General features: G+C 49.6%; 1 protein-coding gene across 2 annotated transcripts in view; it reads right to left on the minus strand.

The window, feature by feature from the left end:
* The window catches only part of LOC144168610 (nose resistant to fluoxetine protein 6-like), a 107,951-nt gene extending 92,327 nt beyond the window's left edge, over positions 1–15,624 (minus strand). For both annotated transcript variants that reach the window (XM_077697567.1, XM_077697559.1), the window contains exons 1-2: positions 15,507–15,624; positions 542–858 (exon numbers count right to left, since the gene is read on the minus strand). In XM_077697567.1, the coding sequence (XP_077553693.1) occupies positions 542–827 (286 nt within the window). In that variant the 5' untranslated portion in view covers positions 828–858; positions 15,507–15,624. The remainder of the gene's footprint in view (positions 1–541; positions 859–15,506) is intronic.
* Positions 15,625–20,794: the final 5,170 nt, after the last annotated feature.

Raw genomic sequence — 20,794 nt, forward strand, 5'->3', positions numbered from 1 at the left:
TCAACAGTTGAAAAGAGGAGGAAACGCGGCGCGACGATAATGCGCGGTTTTTGATTTACGATTTCTCAGCTAATACTCATCGCTTTAACAAAATTCTTGCGGGAGGAGATTGCTAATACATTGTCTTATTTGGTTACATGTACATCCATGCATCGGCGGAAGGTATTTCAGGGCCCCTTTAAGTTGAATCCTTTTACCGAGCCTCCAAGTTTTTTCCCGGTAGGTGAGTACCGGTAAGATTCAGCTGTCATACACTTTCTTTTCAGGGACAATGGCTGCGATTCGTTATCTGAGAATGCCCGCCGAATGCCCTGCATCCCATTCTTATCCGTCTAATTATCTCTGCCTCATGGTTGGGATCAGGGGTCACTACTTGGCCAGAGTAGATATATTCGACTACCCAAACCACAAATAACCATAAATAGCATAGGACCAGGCTGCTAGCGGTTTGCGCCAGCGTGGCTCAAGAAGCTGCATACATATTGAAGACAATAAAATATGTGCCTGCGTGCCCAGATGGGAATATCGTATGCATACTCACACCTCAATTCCCAGGGTTCTAGGTTACGAATCGCGCGAATGGTCTTAATCATGGCGATGGAGCAATCCGTAGATATTTCCGCCGCCTGGAGCTTCCGCATGAAACTTGGTGGTATTTTGGCGAACACCTCGTCCATAAGCTTTCCCAGCTGTTCCTTGTATTGTTCAAACTCAGCTGCCACAACGTTCTCGGCGGAATCGCTCGCTGCGTGCAAGCTGCCAAAGCACGCCAGGACCACAAGGACAGGAAGCACTGCGCTCAGGAACGAAGTTGCACCGCCGGTCATGGTTCTTCCTGAGTTTGAACGCCAACCTGTCCTGCATTGTCAACATAAGCCAATTAGAAACGGTGTTCTTAGATTCGTTCTCATTCAACGCCAACCTTTGAAAAGCGAAATCGATGTGAAGGCGAATCCTTTATATGAAGTGGTACGGAAGTTGAATTTGCGCTTAACCTTTAAATCCTTAAAAAATACGCTTTTCCCTGACAAATATTTAAAAAATGAAAACAGGTTTCCAGCCAATCCAAATAAACATTGTAGAGCACCGAAAAATATTTTGTCAGAAAGCCAATCTATCGTCGAAAAAAATACAAAATCGTCAACCCCAATCATTTCACACATGGGATATAATATTGCCCATACAAAAGGGTCCACAAAACTACACCCGACCTATGAGACGATGTGTCGTGAAGAGCTACGGAGTTATTCAGGCGACCTGTGCATCTTTAACGTGCGGCAAAATCTCGAAAGAGACTGGTTTTGATTTTTGACGCCCTCGGAAAATGGCCACAGTGACCACTAGCCGAATCGGCAACCACTAGATACAGGTGGTGGGAGCCCTCAGCACCTTTTCCGGCAGCGCGTTTCACTGAAGCGCCCAAGTGAAGGGCCAAATGATGTGCTGAAGTGAGGCACGCCATCTGCCAACCCCCACCGTACATTCTACCTTTATTTTCTTCATTTTCAGACCGTTTCCCACTGCTCCGCTTTACTCCTCGTGGTGTAGCTGTGAACGCTTTCATTTCTTTTTTCATCACACTATCTCTCCTATTGCTACAATTGCCTCCTCATCTGCGCTGTTTCCTGGGTCCTACCCGTTGGTAATGTACAAAATCGCGAAAGCCAAACGCAGTCAAACGACAGCTGCGCTCACGAAAATCCAACCCAGTATTGATATAAAAATTACTCTGAAAGTATAGTTTTGAGAACTTATCCGTATTCAACTACTGACGATAAACCCGCTTTAGCACTTTCTCCGGAATTCTTGGGTAAATCGGACCGAATGCTCCCACAGGCAAGATAAATCAACGCCAACTTTAAGGCACCTTTAGCACTTATTCCTTGTTTAAATGGCTGGCCCGACAAGTCCTTAGTTAGCCTGAGTTTCGCTAACAGTGTGTATATACACCGACCAAAATACGCTTGCCCATTCGGCACTCTAAATTGGTGGCCAGTTCGGCAGCAATTACGAAACAAACAACGTGACTGGCGCTTGTAGGTGCGCACTGCAATTTCGCTTTGTTGCCTGGCTGAAATGTTTCGTCAGAACATCTAAAAGCGGAGTTTCATTGAGCCAGAGTAAATCATTACTACAAATAATAAACACTCCCTTAATAACATCAATGCAGCCGTCCTCTAGGCAACCTCCGATCATTTGGAGCGGCACCAACATCAACGCCAGACGTCTGTTCGTTTTGAAGCATCAGACGTCCTGGCAGGGGGGGGGGGGGGGGGGGGGGGGCATCATGCGCAATATCGGCAACGTTGAAAAGTTTTTCTGGTGGATTTGAGGTTACGGAAGGAAACAAATGACGTTTCCTAAGCTCTAGTACACTGTTTCGGGTAACTCTATGGTGCAAAACAAAAAAAAGTGACTGTATAGGCCGTTCGTTGCGGGCGAATGAATGACGACTCAGATTTTTCAACTGCACAATCAACTGCACAAATTTAACAGTTTATGTGCTAGAGACCAAAGGGTGCGTTGATTGCTTTTGAATTGTATTTTGAGTTACTTTTGAGTGCTAGTTCGTGTTTCTGTTTTTTTTTTTGTTGCAATACACCTGCACGTCATGAGCCTGGTACAACTCGTAAGTAAGAGCGAGTTCTAAACGATCGCTTAAGAAACTATAAAAACACGGTACGTATATTTCGATCATGCGCATCTAAGCAACATTGTCATGCTACCGTCCTACGCGTTAAACTTCCCTCATACGGGCATTGGGGCACGGTGACGGCACCGTTTGTAGCTAGTCCAATTTGGGTGTTCTTCATTGGATCAGGGTGAAATTTACAAATGTATGTCGCCCTAGTTGGGGGTGCAGTTTAGGAACATATCTTGCAATCTATCACCACAATATTATTTCCTGGGATGTGTTTTCAGAGATAATAGTGTGTTTACCACAGTTTATCCTTTGTAATACATGGTGATTGCCCCTTGTAATCCAGTGGGAGGTATAGCGGGCGCTTGATACATACAGCAGGTTTTACGTAGAACTGCTAAGCCCGCCGTGCGCATACACTTCACCCTAAACAGATAGGGGAGAGAACAAACTTTTTTATGGAGAAAAAAATTAATTGGACTCTTCGGGGTGGCTTCGTCCGTCCAGGAAACCTTCAGCTCGTGCCGATCCTCGAGGGTGGAGCTGGCCAAGGCTTTCTCCACAACTCATGGGTGGGATAGGGATTGAGGCGGGGAAGTAGGGCGGGGTCGCAGACTCCTACAATATGATAAAGGTTCCCAGGGGCCTCGAAAAGGCGGCATTGCAGAAAGAGGTAGGAGCCAATATTGAGGTGTAGTGGGGTGGGGAAAGGTGTTCGTCTCGAGGGCACGGACAAGTCGCTCCAGTTCCCTCAGTAGTTGTTTTTGTGCTGGGCGGTAATGTTACGCTCTATTTGGTAGTGCTGTGTGAGTTGTTGGTACGTGACCATAAGGCAGAGTTATTCATATAGGAGTTGCGAAACTCCCCATAGGCCCCATGCATCAAAAAGTAGCCCTACGATTGGCCCATTGTTTTTTTTTTTTAATTTTCCGTACAATGGCGCCATCTGTTGGTGATGAAATAAACTATACAATGTCGTTCACCGCTCGACTACCTGGGCGAAAAATTGTATTTGGGTGCTTACGTAAATTTGTTGTGCCGAACAATCCCAACGTGCTGAACCGCGCAAGTGCTTTATACGCATTTAAACCAACAATAGTAAAAAAATGTGGCCGTGGGGTCAGCGAGATGCGTTATCGCCTGCGCGTTGTCGTTTGCTGTGCGTCATCTGCGGTCTTTTGGCGGCAAAAAAAGTGGTTAAAAATTCGCGTCGATGGCTTTAAGCAATCTTGAAAGGATTATTTAGAGACACTTGATCAGCTACTGTATTAGTTTTCACATACAATGTGCTGTAGGCAGAGCGACAACTGCAAATTTAGTACTCCAGGTCGGACCTGAGTTGTGCCGGAGGGCCTGAACAAGTGCCAGTCGGCCGAGACACTTGCGCGGACGCAGAAACAATCGCAACAAAAAACGCAGTTAAGGAAGCAATGAATAATTTAGGAGAGTACAAAAAATTCATTTTTAAACCAAAATATAACTTTAAATTGTCAGTTTGTATAATTAGTTTTTGTTTTGGTTAGTGCTTGCGGTGGCCGTGGTCGCTCCACCGTACGCAAGATCCAAAACCGGGGGGTCCAGGTGCGGGCCGTTTTTTTGAGGCGGAGCTTCGCAACTGCCTACATCGAAGAGCTCTAACCATCGGGTGCATGCGCTCGGGCTCACTTCCTCTCCCAACTGTCCCTTCTGTGACGCGCCAGACACGTTCTATCACTCGCTCTGCGAATGTCCACGTGACCCCCTCCGCCCTCTACCCTCCCCTACCTTCTGGGAACAGGCTCTGGGGTGCTCAGACCGGGGCCACCAAGAACTGGTGACCGTTCGGGCCCTCGACATCGTGGCGGCCGCCACTCCCCCACCCTAAAACCAGAGTTCCAAATAAAGTGGATTCTCTCTATCTCTCTCTCGGGCTCCCTTCCGGCAACAGCGGCTCCGCAGGACAACTCTCGAGGCAGGAGATGAGCGGTCTCGTTGCCCGGAACGTCGAGATTTGTGGGGGCCAGATGACCTTGATGGAACGGCTTGAGGGGCTTTGCGCTTCCTCCGCTTGCAGTGGGTTGTGGTGTGGTATAGTGAGGCTGGTGTGGTGTTCTTTCTTCATGAATACAACAGCGGCCGTGGCCTGAATCCCGGGGTGTGTGACAGCATCCGTGTAGGCAATGCCGGGTTCGTTTGCGTATTACTCCGAAATTGCTCTGGGTCTCGCCTCCCGTCTGGTCGCGTGGTGCACAGGGTTCATATTGCGCAGTAGGGGCAAATTAGGCATTGACAGATTGTGGGTGGGATGCTTCTTAGGTCAGGAGTTGAATGTTGAAGTGGGACTGAAAGTCCCGGGCCGGGAAATAGGCTCTGCCCACTCCTGTGGCTCCCAGCCTCTCCCTTTGGATTGAGAGGTTGGCCTCGAATAATTCTTCTGCGGTGTTGCGTATGTCAAGCTTGAGGAGTCGGTCTGTGGAGGTGCTTTCTTGGAGTTCGATGGCTTTCTTGTAGACTTTCCTGAATATTGTATCTGCTTTCTTGAGTTCTTCCGTGGAGAGAAGAGCGTATGATATTGAGTAGGTGATTAGGGCTACTATGAATGCTTGGACTATACTCCGGAACAAGTTAAGAACGGCAATAGCTCATGTACGGTATCACTCCGCCTAAGCGACGGACCCGGATGTCAACGGGCGCGCGCGTTTTCAAAAGAGACTGCTACGAATGCGTGATATCGTCTGCCTTTTCTCACGTCGTTTGTTTGTCCTCGCTGCAGTATTTTATAGGCATATTAGGTCCGAAAAGTTACGAAAACGGCTGGTGCCATGTTCAAAATATTCCCAGTAATGTGCTACTTGTACTGTGCGGAATAACATCCGGCTGCGGTGATGAGGCACAGCGGCAACTTCCGGTGCCGTTCTTAAGTTGTAACCGAGTATAGTCGAAGCGTGTCCGACTCCCCCATGCCTGCACTTAGGAGGAAATGCGTCTGAACATGTGGGTTACTTGTTCTGCGGTGTGTTGCAGCTTGTTGATTTGAATGGAGTATATGCGGTCTGCTTGGAAAGTAATGCCAAGGATCTGGATGAGTTGAGAGGGGTGATGGTATGGCCATCCATGTGGATCCAGGTGGCTGTCTTTTCTGGGGGGAAACCCGTAGCAGTTCAAACTTCTCGGGCCACGACTAAGACAGCACGATTGGGCGTAGCGGTTCACCATGTCCGCAGCTGCCTGCAATGTGTTCTCAATCTCACCTATAGATACAGTGGAAGACCAGATCGTAATGTCGTCCGCATGCAGGCCGTGTTGGATACCCGATATGTCGTTTAGGAGGGAAGGAAGGCCGAGCAGGGCGATGTTAAACAGCACGCATGATAGGACTACCCCCTGAGGTGTGCCGCGCGCACCCAGAGGAAAGAGATCTGTCACGTGGCCCCGACCTTGAGATGACTTGTCTGTTGGTGAGAAAGTCTCGGATGTACTGGTAGGTTCTTGCGCCGCAGCCGATAAAGTTGAGTCGCAGCAAGATGGCGGTGTGCTTCACATGGTCAAATGCGCCTTTTAGGCCTGGCGCCAAAATGCCGGTGGGACAATTTCGTGTGACCGGTGCCATCACCTCCTCTTTCATTTGAAGTAGGATATCTTGCTGTCTATAGATTCTGGCGGAAGCCTACTGTGGTCCCGGGAAATTTTTCTGTTTCTTATGGTTACGTTTGGAGCCGGTTGAGGGCGATATGTTCTAGATGCTTCCCGCGCAGGACGTGAGGGAAATGGGACGTAAATTTACAATGCTGGGTGATTCGCCCGGATTGGGTATTAGGCGTACCTCTGCCGTTTTTTATTCAATACCAGCTCGTCATAATTGGTTGAGGTAGGAGGCGACGTCTGATCGTACAAATTGACCAGAACATTGTTCTAGATTTGGTCCATGTCCGGGGCACATGGGCCTACGAGGACCGGTAACGGCTCCCCCGACCTCATGTAGATAGATGTCGTCCTCGAGTAGGGGGTTTCGACTTCCAGTGTATGGTGGGAGTGGCTTTGACGGGCGAGTGGAAAGGCACGGAGCCCGGAGGGCATTGAGGAGGTCTGCCATATCCCCTGGGTTGGATGATTCGGGTCATGTGGTGTTGTGATTGCGTCTTGCTGAAGCCCGGATTGATAAAGTACCGAAGCAGTTGCCAGGTTTTTCGGGTGCTCAACGTTCCCCTTAGCCCGTCGCAGATCGTGAGCCACTTCTCCAGGCAGAGCATAGATGCCTTTCGCGCTGCGAAGGCCGTGAGCTGTGTGATTCGCTTCTTAAAGGAGTACTGACACGAAATTTTTATGTTACGTTTTTTTCGCTGCTATGCGTGCCTACCAGCCCACTAATCATAGAATGACAGATTAGACGGTCGAGCGCAGCGTAAACATTCATTTACGGCGTCGTTTATTCGTGCCAGTTTCGGTTTCGACAAAAAAAACGCCGAGGGGCCGCCATGACAGCATGTATGACATGGCGTCACCATTCTTGCCGTATCGCTGCCTCTCTGGAAGCGCGCGCGAGCGAGCGCACGCGTGCGCCCAGACAGGCCGAGGTCTTCGCCGTCCCCACAGGCCCGGGCAGCATGACGTCAGTCCCAAAACCATGACGTGTACACACGCCCGAGCAGCGCGCGCCAACCACAGCCAGTGCGTCGGCTTCGTCACGGGAGCCCCGACGTCGGCAGTTTGGGGCACGTAGCAGATGATGTCACGTCGGCCCGCTCTGGGCTTTCTCGTGCGGGCGAAGATTAAAATGGATTTTAAATATGTTTCGCTGAACGGTTGCTGTTGAAACTTGCTGGGAGATATCTCCTGATAAAAAGGAAGCGTTTTACATACTTATCTCAGCTTTGAAATTTCGTGTCAGTACTCCTTTAAGATTGTGGTTATGCTTTTGTTTTTTCCACCGCTCCAAAGGGGCTCTAAATAGGCTTTTGAAGGTCACCATTTCAATCATGCAATCGCTAGAATAGCCCTTCACGACAATGTATACCAAATATTACACCTCTGAGTAAAGCAGGGGCCACACAAACACGCAACAAAGATCCTTTCTTTCTTTCCTTGCTCACCTACCGCTTCCTTGCCGCTACAGTGCCCCGCTGTGACGTGCGACAGACTGCTTGTGACGCACCCTGTGACGCACGAAGCTCTGAACAGTACGGCTTTGCTATTTGTGGGCCCCGTTAAATGCTGTAGCCAATCAGCGTTCCCGGCTCTGGGGGAAACGCGGTTGCGTCCGGCGCTCCAGCACCGACGGCCGGGCTTATGCACCGGTGGCACGGCGTATACGTCCTGCTCCGGTGGCACGGAAGAATGTAGATCGCCGCCATCCGTATAGCTTAGCTGAATTTGTAGATATAGCGCGTCGTTTACAAGGTATGAATAACGCTGGGAAACACGGAGCGTCTCTGCTGGCACAAACGCCTGCTGCACGCGCGACTGCGGCAAGCACCTACCTGCACGGTCGACAAGCAGCCCACTGTGCTGTGCATGCACGATACGGCATACACCGCAGCAGCTAAAACTTATTCCCGCCCGCCAGAGCGGGACTGTTGCTGAAAATCAATTTGCAAATACGTGGAAAAGGGTGATAGTGCAGTGATAGACTGCGCGGGGGGTCGCGTCGCGCGGCCTCGCAAAACAGTGTCTGGATAACTGCGGTGATATTAAGCCTTTTCCCAGACCTCGGTGGGACCAGTTCACCGCGACAGCGCGGCATGCCGAAAAGCTAGCGAGCCGCTATAGTGGTCGATGGCAATCTTCAATTGTAGTCGTTAGCGAGCATGTTGTGTTTGGAAGCCCCCTATCAGGACTTCAAACGCTCGTTTCCGCTATTAAAAAGTGACGTGCCGACGCGGGCCCAGTCGGCGCGAGGAGCCGTTCGATGCGGGCTGCGCACTGACCGACCCCGCTGAGCGTTAGCGGATGTAGTAGGCGAAGCTTGGCCGTCGTCTGCTAAAAAAAAAGAAGCGTTACGTCGGTGACGTCACCGCTTCAACAGTGTTTGGAGGCGCGATGAAACAGGAAATGTGCCAGGGGAAAGAGGAAATGCGCCAGGCCTTGTTGCGGGCCCTTTTTAATGAACGATAACTCGGCTAATACCGAACGCGTTTAAACCATTTTTGCGGCAGGTCATTCTTCGAATAGTACTCCAACGATTGCGCACGTAAAATTGCAACCTTTGGAACCCTGTTTAGGGCCCCGTTAAGAGGCTGCGGCGGGCCTCCCACATGTGGAGAAGCCGAGCGTCGATGGACGAGGTGGTAGTTGTGGTCTGTAGTTGTTTCGTGTGTTCCTGCACGTCGTGTTGGAGTTGGGAGATCCAGTCTTGTATGGAGGGTGGGGTGTGGGAAACCTCGGGTTGGCTTCGTTGACCCCGAACCTCTTTCAGCTGTCCCAGTCCGCGAGGCGGGCTGTTCCTATCCTTGCCTGATAGTGTGCTCCGTAAATGGTGGTGGCCAGGAAGACGTGATCACTTCCCAGGTATTAACCTTGGTGAGACCAGCTGGCATGGGGACGAATTTGGTCAGGGTGAGGTCACGGGTAGTGTCCCTGGTGACACTGTTACCTATTCTTGTGCTTTGTTGGTGTCAGTTAGAACGGTGACATCTTGATTCGTGGTAAACGCGTGCAGCGCTCTGCCCCTGGGGTTGGTATAGGTATCCCCAGAGCGGGTGGGCTGCGTTTGTAAGCACTCGTTCGTGCGCACTGCGTTTCGAAGCACTGGGTTTGTTTTTTCAGGAGGGGTGGTTGACCCCATGTGGGAAGCTTGCTCAATGGCTTACTTGAGGGCGGGGGGAAAGATCTTCGGTCTACAGTAGATGTTGAGCAGGAAACGGGTGCGTCTTCTCTTAACCACTTTCAGGATTAGCTCTTGCAGTATTCCTACGCGCTCTTAGCTAGAGCAGTACCGACGATGTGATACATCCTCATCTCGCTATCGAGAATTTAACACTTGTGATTCCCGGTTACCCGTTATTGTCCATCCCTGAACCTCGCTGATAAGTACGCCGGCTTTATCCTACACGACACGACTGCTTGGACGCCTGCAGGCGTTCCGCAGTATGCAAAAAATACTGTGCCTCTTTTGAGAAATCTATTCAAACAATGAGTAATTGAATATGACCGCGGCACTGCTGTCTGCTTGCGTTGCTTAAAGGCGAAAGCTTGGTAAATGTCATCGATTCCCTTATTCCTACATTGTATTTGCGTCAGTTCTTTTTTGTTTCTTCGTCCTTTCGCGAGTTATTTCGACAGGCTCATTTACTCATATGATATGTTTCTTAATTCTCTTTGTTTCTTTGTCTTCTGGCGCAAATTATTTCAACCAGCGGTCTGATAGCGCACGCCACAGTTTCGCCATTTTCACAGTTCTGCGCGGCTAGGGCCCCCTGGTCTCCTCACGCGCCGTCACGTTTACGTGCCACGCTGTACGCCCTACTCGCCCCTTTATTCCGCCGCTGCCAACGCGAGGAGGCAGTGCGGTCGTAACTCACGCGTCTCCTGCTCTTGACACTCGCGTTCAAATTGCATACATAATAAAATGCTTTAGTGTACGTTGCACTTCAGGGGCTGGTCGTCGCAAGGTCAATGCCAGTGCGCCACAGAAGCACACGTTCTCATATGAAAAGTGACTGGGTTTTCTTTTTGCGCTCCGCCGTTGCCGCGGAGGCTGTCGCTGCTAAACCGCAAGTAAGTAGAATAATACAAATTAAGGTAAAAATCATAAATTAATACAGTAATTACACTAAATTAATAAAAACTTGATCCAGCATACCTTTATAAGCCATTTGAGGGGCTGGGGCGCCCTCTCTTCATTACTTTCGATATCAACGCCCGACTCATACTGAAACTCGTCAAGATGGGGCTAAACAGCCCCTCTGGCGAATCGCTGATCCGCACTTGCCACCTCTCAAATTGAGTGAAGCTGTTTTATTTAGTATTTACTCTTTACAGCGCCGGACATTTTCCGTAAAGGAAAACAACAACAATGGTTTTTCGCTGAATGTCTTTTCACCCTACACAGTTCACCATGAAGCATTAAATTCGCAGGCACCTAAGTCTCCTGACGTCCTTTGAAGCCGAAAGCCTGGTGATGCTTGACAGAAATTTATTTGCTTAGTATTTGCGTCTGTTCTTTCGCTTTCCTTTCGTCGTATTTAGCGGAAATTTCTTCAACACGCTGTGTTACTGCAACACCGTGTTTCCGTCTCTTTCTTCCTGTTTATTCCGGTTCTTGCGCCAGATACTCAACGGGAAGACTTAACCGCTTAATTTTAACAAGAAGATTGATAACGAATGTCAGAGGTTCCCCAGAACAATAGTTCTGAGTGGCTGAGGCGCACGTGTTCAACTCATAAGCCGCGGCGTTCACTTCTCACGCCACGCACAGTGGTATAACTTTTCTTATACCGCTGGCAACGTTCGGAGATAACGCCACTATAATCCACTGGGCTCCTATTCTGGAGGCTTACACCAACCCTAATGTGTTTTATTGCGAAACAGTATAGGTCTACCCTAGTTTTCATTCCAGTAAAGCTATTTCACTCGGCCCCGCTCCGGGACTCATCATCGCCCCCGCCGACTACCCTTTCGCAACTGTGATTTCAGTCGCCACCACCGATGCCTCATTCACAAGTTGTGCAGTCTGCTAATGATGGCAGTAGCGCTGTTATTAGATGATTGCGAAGAATCTATAGAAGCGCGAACAGGCCTAAAAACGACCGAAAGCCACCGCCGCCGTTGCCGCCCCGTATTCAACCTCACCGAATAGCTGCGAATGCTTCCCGGTTGAAGGGAAACTTTCCCGGGTGGTACCACCGGCGTGAGCCCATATTTCTTCTTCAGCTTGAAAGGCTTTCCGACCAACATTTTCAGCTGTCTTCCGTAACCGAGGAGTTTGGGTCTGGGTTTGTGTGTTACATAGACAGTAAGATGCCTACGACGAAAGAGGGAAAAGGACAGCCGCATGCTTCTCCGCTAAAGTAAAGCTCGAGGCCTGCCATGTTTAAACTCACTTCGCTTGCTTGGAGGAAGAACGGAAATTGAAGCGCCCGTTCCTTGAGAAGCGCGTGCGAAAACAACGGAAAGCCGCGGCCACTGCCGTTGTTTCCCCTGAAGATCCAGCCTGTCGAGTAGCTGTGAATTCCTCCTCGATGAGCAGCAACTCGCCCGTTTCGAGCGCCGACGTGAGCCAATATTGGTTGTTCAGCTTAAAGGGGCCCTAAATAGGTTTCTGAAGGTCGCTATTTCAATCGCGCAATAACTAGAGTACCCCTTCACGACAATGTATACCAAATATTACACCTCTGCGTAAAGCAGGGGCCGCACAAACACGCAAAAAAGATGTTTTCTTTCTTCCTTGCTCACCTACCGCTTCCTTGCCGCCACACTTGCGCGCTGTGACGGGCGACAGAGCGGTTGTGACGCACCCGTGTGACGCACGAAGCTCTCAACAGTCCGGCTGCGCTATTGGTAAGCCCCTTTAAGTGCTGTAGCCAGTCAGCGTTCCCGGGTCTGGGAGAAACGCGGTTGCGCGCAGCGCTCCTGCACCGGTGACACGGCGTATTCGTCCTGCACGGGTGGCACGGACGAATGTTTATCGTCGCCATCCGTTACACGAGCGTAGCTAAGTTTGTAGTCGTTTACATGTATTAATAACGCTGAAAAACACGGAAAATCTCTGCGGGCACAAACGGCCGCTACACGTGCGACCGAGGCAAGCAGCCCACTGTGCGGTGTACGCACGATAACGCATACACCGCAGCAGCTAAAACTTGTCACCGCCCGGCAGTGCGGGACTATTGCTGAAAATCAGTTTGCAAATACGCGAAAAGGGGTGATAGTGCAGTGAAAGATTGCGCGGGGGGTCGTCGTCGTCGCGGCCTCGCAAAGCACTGTCTGGATAACTGCGGCGATGCTATGTCTTTTCACCGACCTCGGTGGGGCGAGTTCACCGCGAAACGCTAACGCTAGCCAGCCGCTATGAACCTTTTCATTTGTTAATCTTTAATAAAATCAGAGCATGGGCTGGGCTGTGTTGCGCATGCGCAGTTACATCTTCCTGTCAAGTGCGCCAATTCTAGGGCCGCTAACACAGCCCACTGATAAAATGGAAGCTACCAGGACGAAGTAAATAAAATGGTCTATAGTCGTCGGTGGCAATCTTCAATTATTCTCGTTAGCGAGCATGTTGAGTTAGGAAGCCCCCTATCATGCCTTGAAACGCTCGTTTGCGCTCGTTTCCGCCGACGCGAGCACGGCCGGCGCGAGGAGCCGTTCGATGCGGGCCGGCCACCGACCGACCCCGTTGAGCGGTATAGTAGGCGGAGCTTGGCTACGTCTGCTACAAGCGTGACGTACCGCCGAGCGGAGCCAATGGCTGCGCGCTTCTCGACCCAACCCTGTTTCTATAGGTGTCACCGATCAGGCCTTGCGCCTGGTCGGTGGCGTCTCCGCTTCCACAGTGCTTTGGTGGAGCGGTTAAAGAGGGAATGCGCCAGGCCTTGTTGCGGGCCCTTTTTTAATGAACGATAGCTCGGCTAATACTCGACGCTTTTAAATCATTTTTGCGACAGGATGTTCTTTGGATAGTACTCCAATGATTGCGCACGTAAAATCTCAACCTTTGGAACCCTGTTTAGGGCCCCTTTAAAGGGATTTCAGACCGTCATTTTCGCCGGTGTCTTTCACTTCTAAGCACGCGCACATAACCGGTTGCCGGTTATGCATGCGAGGGTTGGGAGTAGAGGGAGGGAAGGGGGGGGGGTGGGGCGAGCACGCACAGCTAGAGGTTTTGATGCCCTTACTGATGGCATGTCCGCTGTGCTGGAGGGAGGTTTAAACGTGGACTTCAAACTGCCCAATGCGACCTGTCCGGTGTTCTCAGTGGTCGAGCGCATTGGGTTCGTGTGTGCACAAATTGCAAGATGTCTACGATGCGGGAGGGAAACAGACAGCACCATGCCATGTTTCTCCGTAGAATACAGTCCGGGTCCTTCCAAGTTTCATTGGGTTAATTGGCTAGGAAATATTCTCAATAGCAAATTGCAAACAAACGTGTTTTGTTTCGTCCACTCCGTGTACTGCGTTTTGCTTCGCAAGTCATCCTGCTTAACAGAGTGGAAGGACACTATCTTTCTTTCATTTTTTCTTTACAGCCGCGGCGGCGATATTCTGTACCGGACAACAACTACAACAATAATAAAGACGATTTTTCGCACAATGGGCCACTTATGGCTTTCGCCTTAAAGTGACTGGCGCAGGAGGCGCGCTAGGGTGAGGCGAACTAATCTTTAGCTGAAGATAAGATCATCGCGCGGGAGTGATTGCAAGCAATACGTTCCTGCGATTATTTATTATCAAACCAGTACCTTCTTCACAGATATACGGTAGTCGTCCAGAGCGAAACGCTTCCATCCACATGCCGTCCTCACCACCACTCATCTCCGATCATCACGATCCTTATCTGTATTACTTTGCGACCTGTAAGACCCATCGCCAATACTACTCGCGGATGGTGATAAAGGATATTTCCGCCTGGACCACCACGCAAGAAAGACGCAATGAATCCCCATAGTCGCCCATTCTTTCCGCCCTGAGTCACGGGTTGGCGGGGTTAACCTAACCTTGTAATACAAAGGTTGAGATCAGAAACGAGCGCTGCTTGAGCTGCTGCGTGAGCTATGGCTGTAGCGCACCATGAAGAGATGTGCGACCACACCTAAGTATGGGCACCCAAGATTACATGCTCGCGCTATCAGCCGGATGTGGAGCGCGAGCTTGTATTCACGGGCAACATTTTAACGGTGTGCTCCGGGCGGAGCTGTTAACGCCTCCCGAGTGCACCGGAGTAGAGGCATAGCTTGAATCTCCACAGGTGTGGTCACAATGGCGGGTGGTGCGAGCCGTAAATCTAACGTACAGACTACGGTGTTTGGTGCGCGTGGGGCTAGATAAAAATGGCATCACGTCATTCCGTGTTAAAATCACGAAATGTTAAAATCGGGTTCCATTTTTCAAACTGATTATCGGCGTGAAATCGGATTTTTTGTAAAACCATTCCGATATTCGAGTTTTTTCGGGTTAAACGTACATTTCCGAATGTATTACGGGCTTCTTAACTCTAACGCGTTAAAACGGGTGTTTGTTGCAAGCTGGTAATTATCGGGGTTTTCTAGAAAATGATTTCCGAAATTTAGCATCTGTTTGGAAATTAATCAGTGATGATCAGAGGAAAGAACGTTGATAACTTCTAAGAAATAAAACAGCTTATTTACAAAAAGCTGGTCATCGATATTTCCCTCATCCTTGTTTACGTTATTATCTCCATCCGCAACGCGAACGTCTTCAGTTGAGAACCTGCCTTGTCGTTGAACGTATCTCAACTGGGAGAAATTTCTCTCGGCAACGCAGCTTACATCAGCAAGAAACATAGCAAACAAATTTTGTAATTGACTCAATAAGATTAAAGAATTGGTGGCATTTCTTAAGCCTTTGATGCCAAAATTAACTATTCCTAATAGTTCTTGAGCTTCGGCCTATAAGCTCTGAGCCTGAGTCGTACATATGTTGTGATATTGTAAGATGCCCTTTTCGTAAACGCTTCGTAATCGAATGTAACGGGTAATTTGTGTCACATTCTTCCCTAATAGGGCGGGCACGAAGTAAAACGTTTTTGCATAAAACGTTTTTGGACAGTGCGTTCCCTTTTACGGAACGGCGATTCATAATGGAACAGTTTGCAGGCAGTAGGGAAATGCGTTACATCACGCTGCTCTCTATGCTTGTGTGACTGTGTTCGTCGAAGCGACAAGGCATTGTACAACTCGGATTACCCAGAATATGCCACCACGAAGAAGCTCACCTTAGTTATTGTTGACCGAAGCGCACAAGTTGTCGTTGCTAGAAGGAGACTCGAGTATTTGGTGGTGAATGCTTGGGTAGTAACAAAAGTAGGCACGTCTGTCGGAGCTCGATTTTGTTACTTAGAGGGCGCGTGTTTGGCATACTTGAGCAGCTTCTCACAGCACGCCGCCCGTACGTTTGCGCGTGCTTCTTCCGAGCATATGCAAACTAACCATGCAACTCGGAATCTGCGTGAATCACAATAATTAAACCAGTTTGCTTACAGAAAAAACGGTAGATTCCACAGGATATTTAACTTTTCCCTTTCACGGCTCGATCTATACATTCCCTCGACGCGCGCGCGCACGCGCACACGCACACGCACGCACGCGCACAGACACACACACACACACACACGCACGCACGCACGCACACGCACGTACACACACACGCACACGCACGCGCACACACGCACGCACGCCCGCCCGCACGCGCGCCCGCCTGCACGCACGCACGCACGCACACCCGCACGAGCACACGCACACACACACACAAACACACACACACAAGCACACGCACGCATGCACGCACACACACACACACACACGCACGCACGCGCACACACACGCACACACGCACGCACGCGCACTCCCGCACACGCGCACACTCACTCACTCACTCACTCACTCACTCACTCACTCACTCACTCACTCACTCACACTTCCTGCAGAAGAGGAAGAGTGTGCGTTCCCTGCTGAGACCACAGCACCGGTTCACCATGTTCACTAGGACTTTGGCTAATCTAGACGACGCCACCACTTGCCTACCAACTGCACTACCCATAAACATCCCCACACAATTGGTACGGGTTGTACTATCACTATCCCTCAACGGCCTGACAGTCTGGAATTGCGAAGGAGACAGCACCCAGTTAAAGACGACACGGCGCCTACACAAATGCAGCCCGTTATTTGCGGCGATGCAATCCAGCAACGCGATTCAGCCATCTTTGGCGGCACCGACCAGCGCGACATTTATTATTGGCTTTCGTCTTACGAACGGGTGAGCCATTACAATGAGTGGAACGGTACGATAAAGCTATACAACGTCGTCTTCTTTCTTGGGGACGCTGCAAAATGATATTTCGCAACAACAAATCCGACATCTTGACTTGGACTTCCTTCAAGTCGACCTTCAAGGTGGGCTTCGGGCGTGGAGTTGTTCGCAAGCTCCGGGTTGAGCCGCGCCCCCGCGCAGGAGCGAAGTAGGCAGATGAACCATTCACGTGTTATATTGAGGGTGTCGTCGACCGCTGTGAGCGTGTGAACCAATCAATGATCGAATGCGTAAAATATCATGCCCTAAGGGACATTCAGGACGATGGGACAGAAATCCGCAGACTGTATACGCGACATCATCAAGTGGTTGAGCGCAGTAAGCAACGCATTTTCACCCACCAACGCCTTTTGCTTGAAGAACAGAAGCGTGGGGTACTGTCGCCGTTGGGTGCTTCACCTGACTTCTCCCTTCTTCTATAGCTCATCGAACAGCTCATGCGAGAAAAATTACGCGTCAATTGCCCCTACCTCCGTTTTCTTCACATCTGCCTTCCGCGTTGCCTCATGCTATGCAACAGATGATCCAAGAGCAGGTTGCTAAGGCTATCTTATCAGTACGACAGCCAACACTTACGTTCGCACCCATTCTTTCACCCGTGGCAGCGCATGTCATACCACCTGTGGCGTCGTTCCTTGAACCACACGCGGGTGGCACCTCGGATGGCACCTCGGAACGCAGATTATGGCGCACAGTCGACAACCACCAACCTTACTCGCTTGCTAAGTTCTCGGCCATAAGGCACGTTTGTGCCACCACAAACTGCCCATTCCGATGACGTCTTCGCATTCCCATCCAAGAAATTCCAATTACCTTTCGCTCCCGCTGCTTTTTCCCTACCCCAAATCTATAGTCAGCTGACCACTCAACCTCGACGCCTTTAAGTCGGTGCTCACCTTCGGCACGTCGCCTGTTTCTGCCTCCGGTGCGCCCACGTATCACTCCGGTGACCATGGGAAACTAGCGGCCGCAGTTCCCGAAGCAAGATCCTGTAACTTCTCCCCTCTGGTGCCTAAAAGCGTGATTAAAGTTACCGTAGAAGGTGTCCCCGCATTCGCCCTCGTCGATGCTGGGGCCGCAGTGTCTGTAATACGTGAAAATATTTGTCGCTGGTTGATAAAAGTAACAAGACCGCTTTCTAGCCTTCCCCTGCATGCAGTCTTCAAGTGCCTTTCTGATTTAAAATTAGACTACTACAGTTAGCCGTACTACAAACAGTATTTTAGGGCCCCTTCTGTTAACATTGACATGGGGATCGTTGATACTGATACAAAATACACAAGTCACATGGACGATGTATCTCTCCCTGTTTCATTTTACAATGTCGCGCATTTCGTAGTAACCACTAATGAAGTGCTTGAAAAATACACAGGTTACCTGCTGTTAACGGCTTGAGAGTTAATGTAGATAAAACGAGGTAGGTGCTTTTTCAATCCAGAAAGAGGAATGTCTGCTTATCGGCCGATATCATGTTGAAAAAGTACAAAATTGGACGGGTAACGTGGGCTAAAACGCTAAGCGTTTTTTTTTTTTTTTTGGAATAAGACGTGTCTTGGAATACACACAAACGTTCGAGCCGGGCAACTTTCGCACATAGTCAGTACGTGATCTTTCTATTTAAGTGAAGTTACTATTGTACAATGCATTATTTTGAGGTAATTTAAATTATTGCTGTGTAGTACGGAGCGCACCTTCTGCAGCTAATATTAATCGGTTATTTTTGCTGCAAAAAAAGAATTATTCGGGTTCTACGCAATGCACATTACCACGCCCCTACTGCCCCTTTATTTAGTAAACTTTGCCTAAAAGTCAGGACCTACTTAAATACCGCTTAGCCTGCACATATACTGTAAAAGGCAAATTAACGTTTAAGTACTTTTTCTTGTTAGCTAATTTTAGTTAATCAAACACTCTATGTAACTAGACAGTTCGAACATGGTCTCGTTCCCCGCCCACGTACAAACTACACTCTGTAGATGAGTGGGTTTACCCTTCCGAAATTGTTGATTCAGCTAGTATTTAATGTGTTTGATATTAACTCGTGTACTACACCTGTGCTGCATGACTTCCTTTTTCAGAAAGAAAGTGTTGTTTTCGGTTAACTCCTCGTTTTTCTGTACGGTTTGCTGCATACATTCATTCTGATAACTACTGCTCTTCACAATAAATGCTCTGAGCATGCGCTATGCATTGTACTCTAGAATATATTGTATGTCTGTGATAGCAATTTTGATGGCTACCCAAAAGTTGTTTCAATGTATTGCGTTGTTTGTTTCCACCGAGCTGTTATCCTGCCTCGGTGGAGAATGTAGGGCGCTGTCAAGTTGCCCAGTGCCATTTTTTACCCAATTTTCCTGCATGTATGTGTGCCCGTTTATGGAAGGTAATAAATAAACAAACAAAGAAACAAGGCTTTAAAGAACATTGGCGATTTGCACCGCATGTATTGCAATCCAGGAAGACGTCTAAATCACCCAGCTTGTAGTTTTTCCTCCATGCTCGCTCGATGGATGTCCTCCTCGGTTGCGGCTTTTGTTCCGACATCACGCCATCATTCGCTGCATGGAGTTCGGCAGAGGGGTGCAAACGGGCCACTCCCCCCCCCCCCTCCCTCAAGCCGCAAAAACACTTGCCCCTCACCCTTCTCACCGCTTTCCTCAGCCCCACTGCTCCATTCATGATTGCTTATTTTTCCTCTGAAATTGGTGATCACAAACTTTTCCCAATGTTCAATGCGGACAAAAGGATGCGAGGGAATGCACTTCTGTCGGGGTCTCTTCAACGGGAATGCAGGTACAACAAACAACGATCTAAGCCAGCCATCCCTGGACGCCTTAACCGTGCAAATTCTGCCTCTAAAATTTTTTTCTAGAAAACCGAACTTTTCACTTCGGACGAAATCGGGACCTACCTTCTCCCTCCCCGCATTAGCTATTTCTCGGTTTGTTATCAACCCCCTCGCCTAACGGAAGGTGCTGAGCCACTCAAGGAGAGTGTCAAATATGTTGGAAAGGATGGCTTCTGTGCATTTGCTCCTGCGAAACATTCTGGTCGGAATCTGCTGCTTAGAGTCGGAACATACATTTACTTTTTCTGGAGAGCTTTGCTAAAGCTACAAGGCCCTCACTGAGAGGACCGAGGCTCCGGTGCATATGATAATCTGTCTCTACCCCTCAATCTCCCGCCGTGGTTAACAGAAAAGGCCGGAGGGCTCCTGCAGCGTAAACACAATAAAAGCATCCGTCAGTTACATTGTGCCGATATGCACGCTCTTGGTTTTGTAACTCCGGCAACAGCGTCTTGGTGTTTGCTCAGAAGCCTTTGCTGACTGTCATGGGGATGAAATCTTTCGGCCCCGCTTGCCAGAGCCCATTGGACCACTGCCACACCCTGAACTTAACCCAATGTTAAAATAAAGTGGTACCGCCTGCAAACTCTCTCTTCTAGCTACCACTTTTGCTCCATAATTGGACTGACAATTTTGCTCTGTCGCCTGTAGTCGTACTAGCGGCATCCGTTCGAAAGGCAAATAATTCATGCCCCCCACCCCCGCACTCCCTCCTGTTGCTCTTTTTTCTCTGCTGCTAGGTGGCAGCGACAGGGGCAGTCGGCAGCATCAGCGTTCAGCCGTTCAGCTGGCCTGACGTCGAAAACTCAGTCCTCACATAAGTTAGTCGTAGCCTCAGCGGGTATGTCGAAGGTAGATATAACGGGGAAAAAGTCGGGATAGGGCCTCCTGGTGCCAAAGGGAGCTCGCGTTCATGCGCATTGCGGAGACAAGCCCGAAGCTTGTCGGAGCTGTTTTAGACCAGCGCGAAGCTCGTCCATTTGACCTTTTTGCAAACCTAAAATGGATTTTAGAAGCATCCTAAAAAAAAACCCAATGCCGAATTTTATGGAAGGTCTTCTTTCATAACAACGAGAAAACTTTCCGAGCTGGACGCTGAGGCTGTGCAGTTTGCTGGCAAGACTTTGTACAGCGAGGCAGGTGAGGTGGGCCCGGTCGAGCCTCAGGAGGGCAGTCTACGAATCTGAGAGGATGGCTACTTTCCGGTTGATGAGGTTCTGCTCGCACTCCTTGATGATGTTCGAAGTCAAGTGTAGGGCTGCTATTTCTGCCGTTGTTGAGCTGCTGGCCACTGGCAGGCGGCATTGCCTGGCTGAAGCGAAGGCAGGCGCGATGGATGCGGC

Source organism: Haemaphysalis longicornis, unplaced genomic scaffold (assembly GCF_048455015.1).
Source record: "Haemaphysalis longicornis isolate Haplotype H1 unplaced genomic scaffold, Haemaphysalis longicornis Haplotype H1 scaffold_1, whole genome shotgun sequence".
Lineage (NCBI taxonomy): Eukaryota > Metazoa > Arthropoda > Arachnida > Ixodida > Ixodidae > Haemaphysalis > Haemaphysalis longicornis.